The sequence below is a fragment of the Acipenser ruthenus genome, chromosome 21 (assembly GCF_902713425.1).
Source record: "Acipenser ruthenus chromosome 21, fAciRut3.2 maternal haplotype, whole genome shotgun sequence".
In the NCBI taxonomy this organism is placed as follows: Eukaryota; Metazoa; Chordata; class Actinopteri; order Acipenseriformes; family Acipenseridae; genus Acipenser; species Acipenser ruthenus.
This window is the reverse complement of record NC_081209.1, coordinates 3,767,289-3,791,593: the sequence shown is the minus strand read 5'-3', so window position 1 is coordinate 3,791,593 and position 24,305 is coordinate 3,767,289. Positions and strand designations below refer to the sequence as shown.

The 24,305-nt window shown below is 47.3% G+C and overlaps 1 protein-coding gene across 1 annotated transcript; it reads left to right on the top strand.

The window, feature by feature from the left end:
- The first annotated feature begins 30 nt into the window (after positions 1-30).
- LOC117426562 (DNA polymerase epsilon catalytic subunit A-like) lies at positions 31-24,302 on the top strand. The gene is made up of 49 exons (XM_034925237.2): positions 31-432; positions 1,543-1,678; positions 1,950-2,030; positions 2,163-2,207; positions 2,375-2,467; positions 2,622-2,776; positions 2,988-3,132; positions 3,512-3,592; positions 3,801-3,908; positions 4,116-4,226; positions 4,541-4,626; positions 4,757-4,876; positions 4,957-5,089; positions 5,411-5,524; positions 5,731-5,943; positions 6,162-6,269; positions 6,594-6,722; positions 6,820-6,922; positions 7,322-7,468; positions 7,932-8,077; positions 8,782-8,930; positions 9,101-9,193; positions 9,478-9,622; positions 9,700-9,857; positions 10,034-10,229; positions 10,352-10,566; positions 10,804-10,906; positions 11,253-11,333; positions 11,432-11,554; positions 11,924-12,148; positions 12,869-13,081; positions 13,404-13,547; positions 13,852-13,992; positions 14,350-14,503; positions 14,599-14,705; positions 14,809-14,985; positions 15,381-15,604; positions 15,882-16,102; positions 16,241-16,445; positions 16,702-16,875; positions 17,286-17,411; positions 17,528-17,660; positions 18,184-18,394; positions 18,940-19,071; positions 19,486-19,679; positions 19,899-20,099; positions 20,353-20,478; positions 20,775-20,864; positions 21,006-24,302. The coding sequence occupies exons 1-49, from the start codon at positions 359-361 to the stop codon at positions 21,126-21,128; spliced, it is 6,912 nt and encodes a 2,303-aa protein (XP_034781128.2). The 5' UTR covers positions 31-358; the 3' UTR covers positions 21,129-24,302.
- Positions 24,303-24,305: the final 3 nt, after the last annotated feature.

Genomic DNA, 24,305 nt, shown 5'->3' with positions numbered 1-24,305 from the left:
CGGTGCTTAGAACAAAACTCGCGCGGTCTTGCACCACCGCTTCTCGCGGGAAGTGATGACAAGCGCGCCAAGTTTTGCAAAGAGAGAGTCAGAGTGCAAAACTTAAAAAGAGCTGCTTGTCGAATCGGTACCACAGTTCTAGAGCTGGGGTCGGAGACGTGGGTTTGTGGAATGCCACCAGTCCGGGCGTGCTATAACAGACTATAACAGTATTTGGTAGATCGGGAGCATTGACTGGTATAGTGCTGTGTGACCCCAACATACTGACAGATATACAGAGCACGGATGATAACGACGCTTGCTGAGGATACAGCGAGTAAGAATCCGGACAGGGCAGCGAGGCTAACATCAACACATAATGGTTCTGCAAAACAGCGGAAGATTCAAAGCGGACCGGGACCGGGGCCAGAGCGGAGACCAAGAAAACCAGCAGTACGTGACCAGCATTTTTTTTTTTTTTAAAAAGAGTTGCAGGCATTGTGTAGCTGTATATTTTAGTCATGCTTCTGCAATATTTACAATACAAACACATAATTCATTGTTCTTCTGTAGTGCATGCCACCTTGTTGACAGGCCAGTTTGTTTACAGTCCCACAAAGCAGTTTTAGCTGTAACACTGCCTGTCACCCAGAGCCAGAAAGCAAATTATTCAGACAAATTTTAAAACCGTATGGTGCTTTATTATTATTATTATTATTATTATTATTATTATTATTATTATTATTATTATTATTATTATTGTTGTTGTTATTGTTATTATTATTATTATTATTATTATTATTATTATTTGTTTCTTAGCAGACGCACGTATCCAGGGCGACTTACAGTCGTTACAAAGTGTCACATTACACAATCTCACCTTACAGATAAGAGCAGTTATAAAGTACAGCAAAATCAGTAAAAAAAAAAATAAGATCAAATTCAAATAAGAGCAAAATAAAGAATACAGTTCAATTTAAGAGCGAGTTTGACTAAGAGCAGTTCACTTACAGTAAAGATACACGTTTAAGGAATGAACCTGACAGTAAAGTTGAAAATGAATAAAGCTTGGTTGTTTTGGAAAATTGGCAACACTTTCAGCAGGTGTGTGTACAATACAGGGCTGGAAATAAGGCTCCCATTGCATAGCAGTTGTATCCATTCCTATTCCCTTTACTATGAGATTAAGAAGACACTTCTGAGCTTGTTACCTATACACTGTGGCTTATCAAGCTCGTATTGAAACCTGCAATGAGTCAAACTGCTTGCAATCTCCATCTTTTTTAATGTATTTTATTCATATGTTTGGTCTATCATCACTAGTTCAACAGTACCACCATTGCCCACTCCACCCATTTGGCCCATAAAAGTGTATAGATGCACCCAATAAGAATGATTCCTGCAGGGAAGGTCCACTCCACTCTGTGATGTGCTGTTTGTGCTATGCTGTGCTGTGCTGTATATGATGTGCTGTGCTATGCGTATGTGATGTGCTGTATGTGATGTGAAGATGACCTCAGAGGTAAGTTAACCCTTTCCACTCTCTCTCTCTCCCCCCTGCAGGGATGATGCCTCGGCGATGTCCGCTCTTAAGCGGCTGGAGCGCAGTCAGTTCACAGACGAGATGGACGCGCGCTTCGGCTTCGAGAGGATGAAAGATCCAGGAGAGAAGACAGGCTGGCTCATCAACATGCACCCGGTACACTGAACTTTATAGTCTGGCCTTTACAACCTCCGATGCCCCCTTGACACAGTGCTGGATCATTGATGTAGTATAAGTGCCTGCTACTGAGTTATTACAACCACAGCTGGCAATACTTGTACATCTCCTAGTAAAGTATTGACCCGTCCCTGCTGTCTGAATCAGGATCTCAGAATGTACAGTGCTGTTAATCTGGAGTTTGGTTCAGAAGCCTTAGGTCTGACTGAGAGATCCTCGTCCCTGATCAAGCTTCTCTGTTTCCTTTCAGACGGAGATCCTAGACGATGACAAACGCATGGTCAGTGCCGTCGATTATTACTTCATTCAGGAGGACGGCAGCAGGTTTAAGGTAACTGATCACTGCTCTTCAAGTGACACTGTTTCTACTTCTCTTTAAGTGGTGTAGTGCTACCGAATGTATTTCTAATTGTTTCCATTGTAAAGAGTTTCTGTGTGCTGACAGTGTCTGCTCTTTTTTTAGGTTGCACTTCCCTTTAAACCCTATTTCTACATAGCAAGTAAGAAGGTGAGTGTCGCTCATCCCTTTTCATTTACTCCAGAGTTTATATATCATACTGATAAATCTCAGAGCCCCGTTATGTTTTCCCTCTGTTCCTGTCATTGCTTTTTCATGGCTGTATGCAGTAAGTTACAGGAGTTAAATAGGTCTTGTTGCCCTCTCGCTGTCTGCAGGGCTGCGAGAGAGAGGTGATCTCCTTCCTCTCTAAGAAGTACCAGGGGAAAATCGCCAAGCTGGAGGTCATGCCCAAGGAGGACCTGGATCTGGTGAGTCTGGGCTTTTGTGTGTCACTAAATAACTATATTAGACACAGACCTGGCTATAGTCACTTCCCCCTGCTGTAGGGTGTGTGAGGGAGCAGTTCATCCCTCGTAGGCAGTGCCTTACTCGGTATGACGATTGTTTGTCGCTTCCCCACAGCCCAATCACCTGGTGGGTCTGAAGAGGAACTACGTCAAGCTGTCCTTCAACACCGTCGACGACCTCATCAAAGTGAGGCGCGAGATCTCTCCAGCCGTGAGGAAGAACCGGGAGCGCGAGAAATCCAACGATGCCTACACCGCCATGCTGTCCAGGTACAGAGCGAGGAGCTGCTTCTTATTCACAAGACCAGTAAGGGTTGCGCAGTTAACACCAGTACAAGATTGAGGTTACTCAATATGTTAGGGGTTTTTTAATGTACGTTTCCAGCTAGCGGTATGAAAACACGACTGTGGCATGATTAACTGGAATCCAAGTCCAGCCCTCCCTGACTCGCTCTCTGTATCGTGTCCTGTGTTTATTCAGTGCGCTGGCAGGGGGCAGCATGACTACCCTGGACGATGATGGCCCCTCCAAAAAGATCACCGACCAGCTGGACAACGTTGTGGACCTGCGGGAGTACGACGTGCCCTACCACGTGCGGCTGTCCATCGACCTGAAGATCCACGTGGTGAGAGGACTCCACAGAAACAAACACGAGATGCCCGTAGCGGTGCCACACCGGATTAGAACCCCACTTCTTTTCTACTTTGAAATGACGTCGAATGAAAGAGCTTTGTTTCAGATAGCAAACTGTAGGAGTATACTAAATGACTGATTACACCTAATTACATTTTCTTACATCTCATTAGCTTAATGAAGTATTTTTATTGTTCTTTTTATTTTGTCATGTCCCTTTCACTCTAAAGCCCACTTATCTTGTCACAGTACTACACTGTTAGTCCCTGTGCAGCAGGTATTAGGATCCCACTGCATATGAACTGGTGTATTAACAGGAGCTAAGGAAATTGTTCATTGCAGTGTGATTAACTCTCGGTTGTCTCGGGCAGGCTCACTGGTATAACGTGCGTTACCGTGGCAGCGCCTACCCCCCAGAGATTGTGCGCAGGGATGACTTGGTGGAGCGGCCGGTGAGTGTTTATGACATCACAGAGTCAGCTGCTCCCTGACTGCATGATAAAGAGCTACTGAGCGAATGACTAATGTTGGATGTTCAGCTGAGATTTTCAACAAATCGTTTTTGTAATCTGGATGAGATGGAGTTAATAATACAGATTTTAAAGTTGGCGGGAGCGTGCCCTTTTGAATGAGATTGGTACTGCGTGTCGCCCCTTGCAGGACCCGGTCGTGTTGGCGTTCGATATTGAGACCACCAAGCTGCCCTTGAAGTTCCCCGACGCGGAGAGCGACCAGATCATGATGATGTCATACATGATCGATGGACAGGTAAACGCTGGTCAGCCACTTCACATCACTGCTTTCAATGCAGCCTCTTCCCTGCTCCTAATGTGGCGCGATTCACTGTTGAGTTCTTGGGTACAGTAAAACCAGCACCATTCCATCTGTCAGAACTCCAGGATAGAGTCACAAGTCAGCTGTCTAAAAAGCTATCTATACATAACAAGGGAACTCATGTGTGTTTGTTTTTGACAGGGCTATCTGATCACAAACCGTGAGATTGTGTCGGAGGATATTGAGGATTTTGAGTTCACCCCCAAACCAGAGTACGAGGGCCCCTTCACTGTGTTTAATGAGCCTGATGAGGTGAGTTTAGACAACATCATATGTTATTAGTCCTGTGGTGTGCTAAAGATTCCTTATTCATATTTCTGTGTTCTGTCTGGGGAAAAATAAATAAATAAATAATACTAATTCAATTACCCAAAGACGGTATTCTTGCTAGTAAAGTTCAATCGAAACTTGACCGGGGGATTGATGCTATTCGTACAGCGATGTTAGGGCAGAGAGCAATGCAAAGGAGAGAAGCTGCAGTGTATTTACGTTGGGTCCAATGGACACTGTGTAGGCCTTCATGCGTAAGTGCAGTATAACCTCTGCTCCTGTCCTTTTGGTTTCAGGCCCGTTTGATTCAGAGATGGTTTGAACACATCCACGAGACCAAGCCCAACATCTTCGTCACCTACAATGGAGACTTCTTCGACTGGTGAGCAGGCTGGTTGTAATCCTGTCTATATATCTACTGTGTTCAATCAGATGCTTAGAAAGAGGTCTTGGGAAGCATCAGTTACTGTGCTGTTAATGGTGGTCGTTGCCTCTGTCTGCCTCTCTCTCAGGCCCTTTGTGGAGACGCGGGCAGCACAGCACGGCCTTGACATGTACCGCGAGATCGGCTTTCAGAAGGACAGCCAGGGAGAGTACAAGGCCAGCCAAGCCATTCACATGGACTGCTTCAGGTAGGGTCCCAGAGCCTGGGGCTGGATCAGCGCTTTGTAGCTCTGCTGTGTTTCTCTAATGCAATTGCTGTATGTCTCAGGTGGGTGAAGCGAGACAGCTATCTGCCGGTGGGCAGTCAAAACCTGAAGGCGGCAGCGAAGGCCAAGCTGAGCTACGACCCCGTGGAGCTGGACCCGGAGGAAATGTGCCGCATGGCCACGGAGCAGCCGCAGGTAGGGGGTTTGAGACTTCTTTATTTTCCAGTTCCTTTTCAATTCCAGTTCCCATTCCCATTTAATCAATTCCAACACATCACTGATCAAAACTGCAATTGGCAGTATTCTGTTCAAATGAGCATTTCACAGTGGCAACAAATTATTTAACTTGAAGTCACTGTCAGTCAATTAAATTGGCTTCAAATAAAATTTAGAATTCCAACTTTTTTTTTTTTTTTAAGGAATAGGAATTGGAATTTGGAATTTATTTTAAAAAGGAATTAGAATTGGAACCCTGCTCGAGAGTTCCTAATTCCCTATTGAATTTCTCCCCTTCAGACATTGGCGACCTATTCGGTGTCAGATGCTGTTGCCACTTACTACCTGTACATGAAGTACGTGCACCCCTTCATCTTCGCGCTGTGCACCATCATTCCTATGGAGCCTGATGAGGTAACGCTTGGTCCCTCTGTATCCATGCACAGAACAGAAGAAGAATCAGGGGGCACTTGATTGAATGCACCAAAGCAATTGGGTGGGGGAAAAATCCAACACGTTTCCTGATGGGGTTGAAAGCACTCGCACGTTTCCTGGTTTTTCCAGTGTGCTGAAAGCGCACAGGGCTGTGTTGTGACCGTGTCCCTGTTGGTCCCTCTCAGGTCCTGCGGAAGGGCTCTGGCACGCTGTGTGAGGCTCTCCTGATGGTCCAGGCCTTCCACGCCAACATCGTCTTCCCCAACAAGCAGGAGCAGGTCTTCAACAAGCTGACTGACGACGGCCACGTGCTGGACTCTGAGACCTATGTGGGGGGCCACGTGGAGGCGCTGGAGTCCGGGGTCTTCCGCAGCGACATCCCCTGCCGCTTCAAAATGGTAGCTCCCCAAGCCCCCAAACCCATCGCTGTACCTTTGATACCCTTGATCAGTTACTGTGTTCGTCTGTGAAACTGTAACATTTTGTGTTTTGTACATCTGTTGAACGACATTAGTAAAGTATGAGCAGGCATTTCCCTCTTCACGGTGCTTGGACTGCCTGGTCTGGCTCTGGTTTCCAGAGCACTGATTTTTAAAAGCGGTTTCCTGTCCCTCAGAACCCGGCCGCCTTCGACTTCTTGCTGCAGCGAGTGGAGCAGACCCTGCGGCACGCCATCGAGGAGGAGGAGAGCATCCCCATGGAGCAGGTCACCAACCTGGACGAGGCGAGTGAGACCCCAAATAACACCCGGCCCTGATCAGGACCCCGCCCCAGAACCAGCAAAACTGGAGTTAATACAGCACCTCACCTAGTACAGGACCCTAACTGAACCCTCAACTCCGAGCTGTAATACAGTAAAAACTCTGATGGGTGTTTGTGAAAAAAATATTTATGAGAGACGTTTCTAATCAAGAAATAAAAAGTGACAATACAACCTTAATCTTGAAATAATACATGTTTTCTGTGACAACTGAGCGTCAGGGGGCTGCTGTTGAGAAGTTTGATTTGTAAAGTGTGTTTAAACTGGGTCTCCTGCTCCCCCTCGCAGGTGTGCGAGGAGATTAAGAAGAAGCTGGTCTCTCTGAAGGAGGTGCCCAACAGGATCGAGTGTCCCCTCATTTACCATCTCGACGTGGGGGCCATGTACCCCAATATCATCCTCACCAACCGGCTGCAGGTAGGGCAGGGTGTCGGTGTGGAGTGAAGGGGGCTGGGGGAGCTGTGTTTTCTCACCGCTGGGGAATGGTTCGTTGCAATGTTTCCTGTTTCCACAGCCTTCTGCCATGGTGGACGAGGCCACTTGTGCCGCCTGTGACTTCAACAAACCTGGAGCCAACTGCCAGAGGAAGATGGCATGGCAATGGAGAGGAGAGTACAGTAAGTGCCAGAAGAGCTTTAATCCACACAGTAAGACACGCCCGTGAGCCAGTAACACTTTTAAAGGTGGGGGTAAGATCCTCTTCATAAGCTGCAAAAACAAAAACACTTGTCAAATTTCAGTGTGGCTGTCGCGAAGATCTCTGTCCTGTTTCTGGTGTCCGTAACTCAAAACCACCTTTCCAGGCAGTCTTAACACAAGGATAGCATGAGCATCGAGTCTCAATTGCTTCATGTTTGAGGCAGTCTGAACATTGCCTGTGTGTGTGTGTGTGTGTGTGTGTGTGTGTGTGTGTGTGTGTGTGTGTATAGAGCACTGCAGTTTCCAGGCCCTGCTGTCCAGCGTGTTTCCAGAGCACTGTAATTCACCCCTGTCCTCTTCCTCTCCCCTGCGCTCAGTGCCCGCGTCACGCAGTGAGTACCACCGCATTCAGCAGCAGCTGGAGTCCGAGAAGTTCCCGCCCTTCTTCCCGAACGGGCGCCCCCGGGCCTTCCACGAACTGAACCGCGAGGAGCAGGCGAGGCACGAGAAGAAGCGGCTGGGAGGTGAGACGCTGGGAATCCTGTAAACTTCAAATCCCATCATTTATAACAATGTCACAGTGTGCAATATATCTTACCTTGAGTAAAGTCGGGTGTACATGGACACGGCATTAATATCACATTTAAATTTTGCACTACACATATATATTTTTTGCTCTTAAGTTATACAATATTTTTTTTTTTATATGTATTTTCAGGACAGAAACATCTGCTTTAACAAACTAACCTTGACTATTATTATTCTTAGCAGGCACGTTAAAATATCCAGTATTTTTATTGGTTGCCAAAACAAACTCCGACTAAACCGGCATGACATGCTGGCACAATTATTGAAATTTACTAACAATTAACAAGTCGTTTTCTTTCTAAAGTAACAAGTACTACATTGTGCTTTTATTTCAAATGGATTCCTTGTATGGGCCCCTGTCAACAGCAGTTTGATATGATCTGTGCTTGTTCCTACCAGATTACTGCCGCAAGGCCTACAAGAAGGTGCGCATCACGCGGCTGGAGGAGCGCGTCACCACCATCTGCCAGCGGGAGAACTCTTTCTACGTGGACACCGTGCGCGCTTTCAGAGACCGCCGCTACGAGTTCAAGGGGCTGCACAAGGTACTGCCGGGGCAGATCGGTAGAGAGCATTCGCAGGGGCAGAAAACACCTTTTCAAAAGTTAGTTGGACTACCACAAAACTAAGCCTTGTTGGTGAATTCAGATGTGAAACATCACATTTATCTTTGGCCCTTGGCTCCAATTTCTTGTGAATTTTTTTTTTTTTTGAATAATTACTTAACAATACAAATAAAAAAAAATAGATGAGAGAACCAATTAGGCTGCTGGGCTGGTGTCCTGTTTTGTAGTTGTGAGTGACTGATCTGAACCCTGTCTGTCTGACTGATCTGAACCCTGTCTGTCTGACTGATCTGAACCCTGTCTGTCTGACTGATCTGAACCCTGTCTGTCTGACTGATCTGAACCCTGTCTGTCTGACTGATCTGAACCCTGTCTGTCTGTCTGATCTGAACCCTGTCTGTCTGTCTGATCTGAACCCTGTCTGTCTGTCTGATCTGAACCCTGTCTGTCTGTCTGTCTGATCTGAACCCTGTCTGTCTGACTGTCTGATCTGAACCCTGTCTGTCTGACTGTCTGATCTGAACCCTGTCTGTCTGTCTGTCTGATCTGAACCCTGTCTGTCTGACTGTCTGATCTGAACCCTGTCTGTCTGTCTCTCTGATCTGAACCCTGTCTGTGTCTCTCTGATCTGAACCCTGTCTGTGTCTGTCTGATCTGAACCCTGTCCGTGCCCCACTCCTCAGGTGTGGAAGAAGAAGCTGTCTGTGGCCCAGGAGAGCGGGGACGCTGCTGAGGTGAAGCGCTGCAAGAACATGGAGATCCTCTACGAGTCCCTGCAGCTCGCTCACAAGTGCATCCTCAACTCCTTCTACGGCTACGTCATGAGAAAGGGGTACGGGGGATTGTGATGGCTAGAACTGCTCCCACACAGAGAATTCCAATTCTACACACTTAATATACTCGCCCCATCACACGGTCCTGCATTACAGTATAAAACAAATGCATGCGATTTTGTTTTCAGGTTTTTGCACTGAAGTTGCTGTTGTGTGTTTTGTTCCCTAGGGCACGCTGGTACTCCATGGAGATGGCTGGGATTGTGTGCCACACTGGAGCCAACATCATCACACAGGCTAGGGAGCTGGTGGAGCAGATTGGGTAAGGCGCTGTCCGGCATCGCCACTGCTGGGAGGGAGGTGGGAAAGCAATCCTGTATTCTGTATCTCCTCCTAGGTCAGCTGAATGCACTAAATTTAAAAAGGATACCCGTGCCTACTGTCCCAAATTGTGTGGAGGTGGTTTTCTATGCAGATTACACTGCTGTTCAGTTGTAATGTGAAAAGTGTGACCTGAGCCAGATGACTGTCCCCTCTTCAAAATAACATCTGAAATAAATGGATGGGTTTTCTGACCTCTCGCTTTCTCAATCCCCGGCCTGCCAGGAGACCCCTGGAGCTGGATACAGACGGGATCTGGTGCGTCCTCCCCAACACCTTCCCTGAGAATTTCGTTGTCAAGACGACCAACGAGAAGAAGCCCAAGGTGACGATCTCCTACCCTGGAGCCATGCTGAACATCATGGTCAAGGTAGGTAGACCACCTCTTTTAGTGTCAGCAAGGATCAGTTTCTGCCCCCTCTCTTACCCGCTTTCTGTCGTTCTCAGGAGGGCTTCACCAATCACCAGTACCAGGAACTGAAGGACCCAACCTCGCTCACTTACGAGACTCGCTCAGAGAACAGCATCTTCTTTGAGGTGGACGGGCCTTACCTAGCCATGATCCTACCTGCCTCCAAGGAGGAGGGCAAGAAACTGAAGAAGAGGTAGGAAACTGATGCATTGACCTGGAGAGTGGGGGGGGCTGTACACAGGTGCGCAGTGCTTAGACCTGAAGGGTTTTCTTTGTCACTGTTGTGGTTGATCTTCTGGTGCGTCGTACAACACTGCCCATTACACGTGGGTGAAGTGGGCTGTCAGTCTCTGCTGTTTCTCCTCACAGGTACGCTGTGTTCAACGAGGACGGCTCTCTGGCTGAGCTCAAGGGCTTCGAGGTGAAGCGCAGGGGGGAGCTGCAGCTTATCAAGATCTTCCAGTCCTCCGTGTTCGAGGCCTTCCTCAAGGGCACCACGCTGGAGGAGGTCTACGCCTCCGTGGCCATGGTGGCAGATTACTGGCTGGACGTGCTCTACAGCAAGGTATCCCGGTACAGCGACCCGGGGCTGGGGGGGTTAGTCAGACGAGGGCCGCTGGAGCTGTGAAACAGTATCCCGTCGGCGGGTGGAAGCCCTGGATTTATTAACGGCACGTTTCTCTCCAGGGTGCCAACATGCCGGACGCGGAGCTGTTCGAGCTGATCTCGGAGAACCGCTCCATGTCGCGCCGGCTGGAGGACTACGGAGAGCAGAAGTCCACGTCCATCAGCACGGCCAAGCGGCTGGCGGAGTTCCTGGGTGACCAGATGGTGAAGGACGCCGGGCTGAGCTGCCGCTACATCATCGCCAGGAAACCGGAGGGCTCGCCCGTCACAGAGAGGCAAGGCTTGCTGCCAGGCCCTTCTTTGCCAACATGCCGACACAGACGCAGTCAGGCTCCTTTCGATTAGCTTAACGATTTTGTTTTTCCATTTGTTTTTAAATGGCCCTTTTTTTGGGGTGCTGCGGGTAACGGTAGATAGTTATCTGACCCGTCTGGTCTCTCTCAAATGTTTTTCTCATGAAAGTTGTGTGCCGGTGGGGGGTATCTGAAGTGCTGATTTTGTGTCTCTTGCAGAGCCATCCCGCTGGCCATCTTCCAGGCAGAGCCCAGCGTCCGCAAGCACTATCTGCGCAAGTGGCTGAAGACCCCTGCCTTGCATGAAATGGATATCCGCACTGTGAGTCCTCTCATCACCCCCCCTCCCCACCCATCTCTTTTTTTATTTGTTTTCAAATGTATTGTCCAGTTATCCTACAAGCTCCCCTACTAAAAACCTTTAAAAACACATGTGAAGTGCATGTAATATTTAAAAAGCATACACTACATAAAGTGCATAAATTACAAATGCATACAGTGTGTACAAATGCATACAGTGCAAAATTAGTTTAGCAATAACAAATAACTGCATATAAAACAATCTAATGCTATTTTGACTCTCTGCAAGCCTTCATTTGCACGATGTGGTTCTAGCACTGCTGCACTGTACAATGGCCAGATGCCTTATCGCTTAAATCTCCCTGCAGATCCTCGACTGGAACTATTACATTGAGAGGCTGGGCAGTGCCATCCAGAAAATCATCACCATCCCTGCCGCCCTGCAGCAGGTAACAGATACGGGACACCGTCTCGAACATTAACCCTTCATTAGTGCTCTTGCGTGGGCAGTTTGAGGGCCTTTCTGACCTTTGCACTCTGACCCCAGGTAAAGAACCCCGTTCCGAGGGTGCGGCACCCCGACTGGCTGCACAAGAAGCTTCTGGAGAAGAACGACATCTACAAGCAGAAGAAGATCAGCGAGCTGTTCAGCAGTGAGGGAAAGAAACAGGTACAGCCCCCAGCATCACCTGGAGAGCAAAGACAGGAAGCCAGGCGGTCTTGAGAACACAGCTAGCCGTAACAAGCGGCTTCAGACGTAAAGTCTGTGATAGGTGTTATTTTTTTCATGTGTGTTTTTTTTTTTTTTTTTTTTTTTTAATAGGTATGCTTACATTGTGAAGCTGAACCAGTAAGATTTGACCATTGCGGTTAAGTACTAATTGGGTCCGCCCACACTAAGATCTGACCAATGTGATTTCAGATATATCAGTGGTTAAAACGAAATGTTCCGGAATATCCTGGTGGAATGGGTAGATCAAGCACTAACTCAATGTACAAATGAATGCCGGATTGTGAGATTTGTTTCTTTTTTTTTCAGGTGGTGTCTCACCAGCCGGCAGGCAGCAGCAGTGAAGGCGGGGGGGTGGGTGACATGGAAGACTTTGGGGTGAAGCGGGGCCCCCTGCAGCCCGCCATCCCCATCAGCACCAAGCGGAAGCGCGTCTCTCTGGGGGAGGAGAGCCAGGCGGAGTCCCAGGAGCTGGAGCTCACGCAGTCCTGGAGGGAGATCCTGGGGCCGCCCCCGCCCAGCGGGAACACACGGGTAACCAGCCCTGCCCCGCCGTCCAGGCCACGACATCGAGCGTCAGCATCACCGCCGATAAGCTTGAGCCTTGCTTTCTAAAGCAGCTTTAGTACCCGTTTTCGTTCGGTTAAAAAATTTTCACCAGCTGGGGAGACAGACAGTCTGGTAAAGTTTTTGGAAGCAAGTGCACATTTTCTAAAAGGAATAAAGCTAAAGAAACGGTTATTCTACTTTCCTACAATTTAAATGATTTTGACTTTCCTTGGGAAAGTCACCTTTCTCTTTGCACTAGTAGGAACCGAAGGGCCATGTTTTTTGTGCGTTTTCTTCCATTCTTTAGTTAACTTTAGTTAAAAGGAGAAAAATGTATCTTAATGTTGCAAAATGAGAAACAAACATCTTGAGAGTGCTTAAAAGAACTCGGGTGATATTACTTAGTTGTTTGGTTTTGTAAAATTAACAGGTGTTTTACCTCTTTTAAAAAATAGGAGTTAATCAAAGACGCTTTGAAAATATAGCCCAGTAAGCTGAAATTCCCTTTCAGAAGCAGTGGTGGTGCTTTGAAATATATATTAGCTTTTATATATGTTTTATATATTAGCGACCAGGAACCTGCTAGCATGAGATGGTGATCTGCTTAAAGACATGAAGAGTCCTGATGCAATAAGAGGTCATTGGTGAATGGAGTTTTGGAAGCATGTCGGTGGTTCACGCTGTGTCTCTCTGTGTGTTCTGCAGGAGGACAGGCTGGTCTGGCTTCGTTATCACAAGAAGAAGTGGGAGCTGCAGGCTCGGCAGCGGCGGGAGCGCACCAAGAAGCGCAGGCTGGCGGACGGGGAGGTGCAGCCCGCGGGGGGAGGAGCCATCCGGGGCGGCCCGACCACGGGGCTGGGCGGCTTCCTCAGGAGAACCGCCCGCAGCATGCTGGACCTGCCCTGGCAGATCGTGCAGGTTCGTCTACCTGCTCCTCTTCTATCGAGCAACGCATACACAACAGATATGGAGATAAGATCCCGATTGCATAGCCGTCTCGCCCCTTCCAGGTTTTAATATGAGCTGCAAGGAATGGATCAAACGGCTATAACGGGAGTCATTTCCGTCCCTGAACAATGGTGGTTTGACAACCAGATTTAGCAGTACTTTTGGACTGCTTTACCAAAATCTCCCCAAAGCGTTTATTCCTAATGACTCAAAACAGGATTATTTCCCAGATTCAGCACATTTCACGATTCGTCCCTTCCAGAACCTCTCTGTCTTTGCTCTCCTCTCTCAGATAGCAGAGACGAGTCGGCCGGGTCTTTTCAAGCTCTGGGCGGTGGTCGGCTCTGACCTGCACTGCATGAAGCTCAATATCCCGAGAGTCTTCTACGTGAACCAGCGAGTGCCCAAGCAAGAGGAGGGGGCCTTGTACAAGAAGGTGAACCTGCAGAGCGAGAATACACAGCCTGGAACTAAAAACTAAAATAAATAGTAAATGCAGTGCTACCAACATAGCAGATGAAAATGTGGGTAAAGCATGCTAACTAACGGAGCATAGAATGAACACTTGACCACATACAGAACAGCTTTATTTAGTGATTTATGTCACTATATTCATTGGAAAAGTTCCTACTGTGTTTAAGTGATTACGCATGCGCAGGGTTCTAATTAGTAATGGAATGTTGCATTTTCTGAACTGACCCTGTGGTGCTGGTGAGTGACAATGCTGCTGTCTCGCTCAGGTGAGCCGGATCCTGCCGCGCTCCAACGTGGTGTATAACCTGTACCAGTACTCTGTGCCCGAGGAGATGTACCAGGAGCACATCAACGAGATCAACGCAGACCTCTCCGCGCCCGATATCGAGGGGGTCTATGAGACACAGGTCAGCCCAACAGGGAGGAGCCCATCTTTGACGTGTTTTGTGGCATGGAAAGAAAGTTCTATATCAACTTTGATAGAAAATTACATTTCAGAGCCTGGGTTTCAGAACTGGCCTGAAGTATATTGTTTAAAGGATTTGGCTCAAAACAAAATCTTCACATTTGTATTCAGCTGCTACATTTAAACAAAAACTTTTTATAACACTTGTGTATTTTACTTGAACTTGCCCACCACTGCACCATTAGTCGTTCTGTTGTGACGCTCGTTTCTAGTGGGACTAAAGAAGTTGTGATGGTGCTTCTGTCTGTCCTTCTCTGTACTCCGGGGGCTCTCTAACTCTCTCAGTTATTTCTCTCAGGTTCCCCTGCTGTTCAGAGCCCTGGTCCAACTGGGCTGCGTCTGCATGGTCAACAAGCAGCTGTCTCGAGAGATGGCCGGCCGGGAGGCTGACACCTTTGACCTAGAGCACCTTGAAATGAGGTCACTGGCCCAGTTCAGCTACCTGGAGCCAGGTGAGCACAACCAAGGCACTACAAGGGGATTAAAATAGCATGATATTGGAGAAAGACTCCAGACTCACTCGCTCATTATAATTCTGTGTCTGCAGGCAGTGTGCGTCACATCTACCTGTACCACCACGGCCAGGGCAACAAGACTCTGTTTGGACTCTTCATTCCGTCCCAGCGCAAGGCCAGCATCTTCGTCTTGGACACGGTGAGTGTGAACTCTCCCCAGCTCAGTGAAGGGAGTTGGGAGGTGATTTGTGAGTTGACTCTGGCAGTGTCATGAACCCTGTGTGTTCCTCTCCTCCCCGCAGGTCCGCAGTAACCAGATGCCCAGCCTGACGGCCCTGTACGCTGCAGAGCGTGCCGCCCTGCTGGAGAAGCTGGGGGAGGACCTGTTGCCCCCCGAGAAACACACCTTCGAGGTGCGGGCTGAGAGCGACCCCAAGACTGTCTACCGGGCTCTGCAGAGGGCACTGCTCAACTACAAGGTACTCGCACAGCAGCATGATAAACACAATCCTCTTAAATCATGTCTTAACTCTGGTTGATTGTGACTTTAACCTAGTTAGTAGTTCTTTCTCTCACAAACTCTTTTTTTTCTTTTTTCCTGTTGCTTTCTGGCTTTATTTAAAAAAAAAAAAAAAAAGCCAAGGTTCTCTCCCTCAAGCACAGTTTAATTGATGGCTCTTACAACCCCCTGCCCCTCCCTCCCTTCCTCCCAGCATCTCTTGGTGGATCAAAGGGTTTTCTACACTACATCCTATTTTACTTTTGATGACTTTCAGAAACGAAATACGGCTATCGTTAATCATTTCAGCACAGAAGCCTAAACGAATGATCTGTACTGTCAGCATGACGGGTGATTGCTCCGGCTCTCTTTCAGGACGAGCGCCGCGGGCCCACCCTCATCGCGGTGCAGTCCAACTGGGAGCTGCGGCGGCTGGCGGCCGGGATGCCAGTGCTGGAGGAGTTCCCCGTGGTGCCGGTGCACGTGGTGGACGAGATCAGCTACAGCGTGCTGGACTGGCAGCGCCACGGGGCACGGAGGATGCTGCGGCACTATCTCAACCTGGACAGCTGCCTCTCGCAGGCCTTTGATATGGCCAGGTAACCAGGAACAGAGACAGGAATGCAATTCATTTCAGTGCGTCCCGTGAAAAATACAATCGAGGAGAACAGAGTTGAAAGGAAATCTGAATCAGTAGAGTAGGATCTTACTGTTCTTTTTGAATGTTCATATTTTTTTTTTAGCTGTTGCTACCTATTATTATATGTTAAATCAAAGTGCTTCTTTGCTTCAATTTTAAAGTTGGTTGCCTTTTTTAATATAGAATTTGAAAAACAAACCCAAGTGAAAATGCACGTCCCCTCTCTTGTCTGCCAGGTACTTTCACCTGCCGGTGGGTAACCTGCCCGAGGATGTGTCCACCTTCGGCTCGGACCTGTTCCTGGCGCGGCACCTCCGCCGCCACAACCACCTGCTGTGGCTCTCCCCCACCGCGAGGCCTGACCTGGGGGGCAAGGAGGCAGACGACAGTCGTCTGGTGATGGAGAACGAGGAGAGGAGCTCTGTGGAGCTCAACACTCAAGGCTGCTACTCCACAGGTCAGACAAACACCTACCTACCAACTTACCTAATTACCAGCCTGCCTGCATAGCTGTGTGTTTGTTTCTGCGTGCATTGTTAGGGACATGTTTAAATGGTGTATTTGATGCTTGGTGTATTGTGTGTGTGTTTTGAAGTGTGCGTGGAGCTGGACCTGCAGAGCCTGGCTGTCAACACCATCCTGCAGTCTCAACACGTCAACGACATGGAGGGCGGAGCCAGCATGGGGGTGAGCTTCGACGTCATCCAGCAGGCCTCCCTCGAGGAGATGATGTCAGGCAACCAGGGCGCAAGCTCGCTGGCCAGCTACGACGAGACTGCCCTCTGCTCCAACACCTTCAGGTACTGAGCTGGGGAACGGGACTGGGGAGGCATGGAAACAGCGTAGAACACACACACACACACACACACACACACACACACACGTTTCTTTATAGTGTTTATGAGGATGCTGCATTGACTACATTAACTCCAGAGGGGTATGGATCTCCTTCACAATTATGAAAGTAGACCCAGTAAGCACTAGACTGACTGACAGACAGACAGACCCCTCTGTGTATGCAGTGACTGAGCAGCACACTCTCTTGGTTGCCTGCAGGATTCTGAAGAGCATGGTGGTGGGCTGGGTGAAGGAGATCACTCAGTTTCACAACGTCTACGCTGATAATCAGGTGATCCACTTCTACCGCTGGCTACGCTCCCCCAGCTCGCTGCTGTACGACCCGGCGTTGCACCGCACCCTGCACAACATGATGAAGAAGGTCTTCCTGCAGTGAGTAGAGGGGTCCCTTATTAACAGTGGGGCTTGAGGGGGTCGGGTCTGAGGGCGATTTCTAGTCTCTAGTCATCTCAACTGTAGGTGGTCACGTTGCAGGACTGTGCCATAAGACTTAAGTAAGAGGAAGTGAGGTGGGCTCTAAAGTAGTTCTGTTGTCGGTACCTCTGCTCCCTGTGCCATTTCTGCATTTAAACTCTTCAAGAGCGTTCCCTCCTCACAGCTGAGGGTTCTTCCATGCTTTGCAAGAGTGTCCATTTCCTGTTACTGCTCCACCTAACACAGATTGCTGTGCTGATGGAGGGAAGGGCTGCTCACCTGTACCTTGGGAGATAATTCCATGTGAAGCAAGCTTAATGTATGAAGTAATGATGAAGTGCATTGTCCTAAGCCTCTCTCTCTCTCAGGCTGGTAGCTGAATTCAGGCGCCTGGGTTCCTCTGTGGTTTATGCCAACTTCAACCGCATCATCCTGTGCACCAAGAAACGAAGGATTGAGGACGCCATCGCGTACGTGGACTACATCACCAACAGGTGCAGCTTCTTCAGAAGACCTAGCGTGGCTAGTTCTCCCTGGTCTGGGGGTGGTTGTTGCTTTTTTCCTGATTTGTGACGCATAGCTTCCCCATTGTTTCCTCTCTCTCTCCCAGCATTCATTCCCGGGAGATTTTCCACTCTCTCTCCATCTCCTTCTCTCGCTGCTGGGAGTTCCTGCTCTGGATGGATCTGGCAAACTACGGGGGGATCAAAGGCAAACTGCCGTCCAGCGTGCACTACGGAGAGGTACTGTACCGCAGAGCACTGAGGCGCATCTGGCGCTATTTGAGTGTTCTGATTCAGGACTCCGTTTTACTTTGATCAAACCGCGAGATTCCATTCCACACCTAGTTGGAACTAGCCTCTGGAATGTTCAGTTCAATAAACAAGTTCCTGAACTGGAATTCATATAATTGAAAGACATTTTACGATAAAACACAGTACAGTACAATCCAGTTCTCTGCCAATTGAGAGGTAGCATACAACAGAATGCAATGTCAGGGGTCATTTCTAAACCTTTTTTTTTGTGTGTATGTTTATATGGAGAACCTCGATACAGTACTGTCTATCATGCCAATGTGGTAAGGTAGAAAACGATAGGATCCCAATATAATAATCAGTGTGTATAGCACCTAATTTAGTTCCTTTTGAATGCATTGCCTGCTGTTCAAGCCTCGCTGTCCTGTACAGCATACAGAGCAGTGGTGTTGTACTCAGTCAGTCAGGCAGGCAGTGTGTGTGTGTGTTTGACTGGTGTGTTGGTGTGCAGGAGGACAAGAGCAGCTCAGCACGCCGCCGGCGAGAGGAGCAGGAGGAGGGCAGTGAGGATGAAGATGAAGAGACAGCGCCGCCTGGTGGTGAGGAGGAGGAGCAGCTGGAGAGCGAGGATGTGGAGGAGCTCATCGAGAGTAACTGGAACATCATGCAGTACCTGCCTCAGACCGCGTCCTGCCAGAGCTACTTCCTAATGATCGTCTCCGGTAGGCTGCCAGCAACTACTGGAACCATCCCCTTTACCTAGATGAAACAATCCAATAAAAGTGAACAGCACTTACTCACTTTTCAGTTTTTTCTCCTGTAAGTTGATGGAGACTATGATTCTGTTTTATAGATCGTGTAAAAAAAGAAATATAAAAAACGGCAACTCCTTATTTTTAATTCAAACTGAACACAAAAAGCAAGTTCAGATAAATTGCTTTTCCTGGTTTTAAAATCTTAATGACTCGTTGCATAAATGTTCTAACCTGTTCTGCAAATAGTTTCCTCTTTAATTATGATTAAAGCAATTTATCTTCACTCGCTGTTGCGTTTTGGTGTTAATTTTTTTTTTTTTTACACTATCAATGAAACAGTCGGTCTCAATTAAGTTACAGGAGAAAACAACTAAAGTGAACTTGCTTCACAATCAACGCTTTTCCAAGGGTCATCACGTGATTAACAAAAAAAAAACCCAAAACAAAGAGCCCATTTCCTAACCTCTGCCTGCCTCTCCTCTCCTTGCCCCCCCCCCCCCACCCCACCCCAGCCTATATCGCAGCTGTCTATCACAGCATGAGGAAGGAGCTACGCCGCAACGCTCCGGGAGCCACGCCCATCAAGCGGAGGGGGGGCAGCCAGGTTTCCCAGGAGGCCATGGGTGACAGCAACGCTCTGCCTGGTAAGACACACCCCCCTTCCAGGCAATCAGCCAGTCAGCACCTCCCTGAACTGAGAGCTGTGGCACACAGAGAGACCTTCCTTTGCAGAGGAACTGGAACACTGAACCTCAAAGCTCAAGCGACACTCATCCAAACGGAAATCTAAACAGAACCAAATTGAAGTGTACCTTTAGTAGCCAATATAATGCTGGACATTAATCTTCCTGAGGCTCCGCTTATTGGGGTGTTCCATCCCAATAAACATTGCTGATTGCAAACTCCATGCAATAGTAATGAAACTGTAAAACGAAAAAAAAAAAAAATTAGACATTTTAGGCTACTTGCTCTCTTAAGCAAAATGCTAATGAATTGAAAGATGGGGAGCATGTGAATGTTGTAGCAATACTGTGAAATTAATCTCTTTCTCACTTCAGGGATGATCACATTCTCCCAGGAGTATGTCTCCAGCGAGCTCACCCAGAACTTCTTCACCATCACCCAGAAGATCCAGAAGAAGGTGACTGGTTCGAGGAACACCACAGAGACCTCGGAAATGTTCCCAGTGCTGCCGGGATCCCACCTGCCCCTCAACAACCCAGCGCTGGAGTTCATCAAATACGTCTGCAAGGTACAGCCCAGCACACAAACGCTCCATACACGTGACAAGCAGATCAGCACAGCACCATCTGTGCACCTGGAGAATAGAACCAGGATGGACAGGCCAGAGATTTGTTTTAATTCGATTCAGTAATAAAAGGGATTGTTTTCAAGATGCAGTGTCAGTACATTGCAGAATGTGTTCTTCTGAAAGGTTAAAAACAGCAATTTGTCTTCCTGGTCTCCCCAGGTGCTGTCTTTAGACTCCAACATCACCAACCAGGTGAACAAGCTGAAGAGGGACCTGTTGCGGCTGGTGGACGTGGGTGAGTTCTCTGAGCACGCCCAGTTCAAGGACCCCTGCCAGTCCTACATCCTGCCCGAAGTCATCTGCCGGCACTGCAACTTCTGCCGAGATCTGGACTTGTGCAAGGACCCCTCGGTGGTGCAGGTGAGGCGCAGAGATGGGCGGCCTTCACTTTGCCTATCCGTTTTTTCTTTCTTGCCCCCCCACCCCCCATGCCTGATCACCCACTATTAACAGACTGATGATGATGATGATGATGATGATGATGATGATGATGATGATGATGATGATGAGGGAGAGGCTACCACTGCTGTAGTGATGTGGAAATACCAAAATATTACACACAGTTCCTGATTTGTCCTTCGTCTCTATCGTTTCTCTCTCATTCTCTGTGCAGGATGGTGTCGTGACTCCGCAGTGGTTCTGTTCTAACTGCCAGGCGCAGTACGAGACGGACGCCATCGAGACTGCCCTGGTGGAGGCTCTGCAGAAGAAGCTCATGACCTACACCCTGCAGGACCTGGTGAGTCACACAGCTATAGCCAGACTGTACACAGGGACTGCACTGTGCACCCACACACAGCACAACTCCACACTACCTGAGCTATACCGCACTCCAGCTCCTTAGTTGACACTCATCACAGGACCATGTCAATTTAAACTGCTGTTAGTCTCACAAATAGAGAATTGGCTGCTCGCTTCCAGGAATTTAAACCCAATAAGAACTTGGAGGTCATTACATGTCTACTGAGGGGGAATGCGAGACGGAGATAGTTACCACTTCCACTCTAGCTAGCCCAGTGCTTTTGTTTCCCTCAGATCTGCACGAAGTGTAAAGGGGTCAAGCAGGCCAACATGCCCATCTACTGCAGCTGTGCCGGAGACTTCAGCCTCAGCCTGTCCATTAAGGTGAGACCCAGTTGTCAGTTTGAACAGTGAAACTTCTTCCAGTGGTTGTAGAGTTGTGACTGACATGACAAGCTGTCTCTCCTACCTTTCTCCCCCCTCTCCTCTCCTCTCCTCTCCTCTCCTCTCCTCTCCTCTCCACAGGGATTTTCCGAGCAGATCGGCGTCTTCCGGAACATCGCTGCTCACTACAGCATGCCCTTCCTGCGGGAGAACATCGACTGGATGCTGCAGATGAACCCTGAGCTGGGCAAGGAGAAGGCGTGACCCCCAAACAGAGCAGCCTGGAACTGCAGCGTGCCCCCTGGAACTGGGAAAGGGGGGTTCTGTTTCCCTGTAATGCAAGCTGGTCCCTTTTTAGAGGCTCTCGCCAATACTGCTGGCTCTAATCTGTGTAAAGCACAGCGCCACAGGTGCAGATGTCTTTTTGTATTGTTGGTTTCTGGGCGCAGGACTGGCAACTGTGTACAATGTGGTTTGAGGTGAAGGGAGAGGTTCAGACTTGACTGAAGTGCCTAGGCTGGGGTTATCGCAGGAATTTCTGTCTAGTTTTCTATGTAAAGGTGTGTGTGTGTGTGTGTGTGTGTGTGTGTGTGTGTGTGTGTGTGTGTGTCTGTGTCTATATATGTATACTTGTATGTACAAGCCTTAAGTAACTGGCCTTGCTGCTTTATCCAAATTGAACAGCTTTCACTGGTAAGGCTTCCAATGTGGGTACCTGTTTTATTTATTTTTGTATTTGTGATCCATGTTTTTGAAAGAAACTCCAACCTTTTATATTGAATTCAGAATTAATCTGAAGTAGTGTGTTTAAAAAAAAAAAAAAAAAAAAGACAAAAACAATATATTTTGTTGAACATACCTGTAAAGATTTCTAAATAATCTTGCTACTTTTTAAAACTGCACTTAATGTTTCATAGTAAACATAATATTTGTGATAAATACGACACATTCCCTTTTGGGTACCAATATTCTCAACCGGAGGAAGCAGTGCCAGGCGCGAGAGGATGGATTGCTGGGATTCGCAGCGTGGACGGGTTTAGTACTTAGTTAGTTTTTGAAGTTGAGTAATAAATAAATAAATGCATGTATTGTTGTTTTCCATGGTGATTTGTAAGTGCAACCTGCAAGGGCTCCTGACGCTGTTTCAGATTTAGCAGAGAGGAGGACAAAGGAACAGAAATGGAAGCAGAGTAAAAGGAAGTTTAGAACAGAAAGGTAGGAAGCACTTTTTTTAAACAGTTATAAATGCATGGAATAGCCTACCAGGTGATGTCATAGAATCTAAAACACAGGGAACATTTATTAAAAGAGGACGAGATTCAGTGCTTTTTAAATGAGTTCCCCCAGTAAGGGAGACTGGTGTGTTAACAAGGGACGAGCCTTGATGGGCTGAAATGGCCTTTTCTCATCCCCAAACTCTTGTAATGTTCTTGTGGTGTCAGGAATTGTATTTACACATTTATTTGTCATGTGGGTGACACAAAAATTTAAACATGCCACATGTTTTTTGCCCAACCCCTGTACTTGGACCATGGTGTACATATTGTCTATTGGGATTCAATGAATGAAAAGGCTCCTTCTGCTCTGATATTGCAGTATTTGGTCAGCAGGGGGCACTCTTATCACCTGCGCTGTGGGTTGGGCTGCCTGTATTGACACTTTGTGTTAAACAATGGATCTCAACAGGATTATTTTCATCACAATACATTTCAGGGGAGCAAAATAAAAGGCTGTCTTGAATTTATGCATTTACATTACATTACATTTAACTTGGTAAAAAATAGTCTTACTGATCCTTATACTAAATCCTGATAGAACAATAAACAAAAAAAAAAAAGTAATGAAATAAATCTGATTCCCTGGCGCGGCAGCTAACCACACATTCCTTCATTGAATATAGAAGGAAAGCATTAATATCTATAAATCGATATAAATAAATACATTATCCTAGATGTCTGAAACCCTACGATGTTAATTATTAAAGAGGGTATAATGTGACTGCACTAACATGTGACACAGCATGCTGCGTATGATCAATTGAGTGAGCTGTCTCATTGGCATGCTAGGGCTGAGAACACAGTCTCCCACAGGTGGTTAGCAAAGAGAAGAAGAATGACTGCTGTCTGGTTTGTATCCTTATCCTCGTCTAACCACTCCATCCACCCGCTATGTTTAAATCATCGCTGTAGTGACCCAGAGCTTCACATAGGAAGATCAATGCAGTGATTAGCTCTTGAGTGATTCAGACACTGCCTAGCGTTTGGTAAGACCAGTATGAAGTGTGCTAGTTGTGCAGTTTCTGGTTGTCATTGTGACATAATGGTGTGATCCCTTTGAATATTCACAGCAGTAGCTTAATTAAGTATAGTAAGTAAGCAGGGATGGAAATAAGACTCCTATCGCATAGCAGTTTCACCCACTCCAGATTTTACTATGAGCTTGATTAGCCACGGTGTATAGGTAATAAGTGTGTCATATTAAACCCTTAGGGAAACCAGCAATGGATCAAACTGCTATGCAATGGGAGTCTTATTTCCGTCTCTGAGTATGTATAGTAAAACATTTTTTACAGTATTAGTTCAGCTATCGAGAATAATGAAGGCACCCAGGGAATGCCATAAGAACATGGGTGATGCCAAATCCAATGTAATCCAATGGCCAGACAGGTAGTGGATGTTAAAGGTTTGGGTTGGTCTAGCTAGCCCGTTTAGAGAACGCTGCTTCATTGCCAAGACCAGCTAAGACACAGATGAGCTGCCTGGGTCTCTTCCTGTTTTTGAGAAGAGACACGATTCTTCTTCTTTGAAACAAGATATTTTATTTTCATTTGTGAAGTCGATTTTCTGTTTTTCCAATGCCAGTCCATCCTATACCCAGGCCAGCCTGGGGAGAGAGGCATTGAGTGAGTGAATTACAACTCCATTACAGCCATCAATTCCCAGCAATCAAATCACACCTCTTTATTACCTTACCATAGTCTCCTAGCAATACCTTTTAATAACAGGGTTAGTGCACCAATCAAGTCTAACCCCGTGCCCTGAGAAGCTCAGAATCCTTCACAACCCCTCTAAATGGATGCAGGGCATTCTGGAGCTGGGATGGTGTGTGCCTTGGCAATGACATTTCTATCAGTACTTAGTTCCTTACAGTACAGGGATGGAAATAAGACTCCTATTGCATAGTAGTTTCACCCATTTGAGGTAGCTTGATTAGCTACAGTGTATCAGGAACAAGTTCAGGTGGGTCTTATTAAATGCCTAGTAAAACCAGGAATGGATAAAACTGCTATGCAATAGGAGTCCACCCATGCAGTATAACTGAAGATCCTTGCATTCTGTATTTAAATGAGTTTTCCACGCCACCAAGCACCTCTGTTCCTCGGCACTGTTTTATGTACTGCATAGAAAAAGAACACACAATTCAAATATGTTTAAAATAATA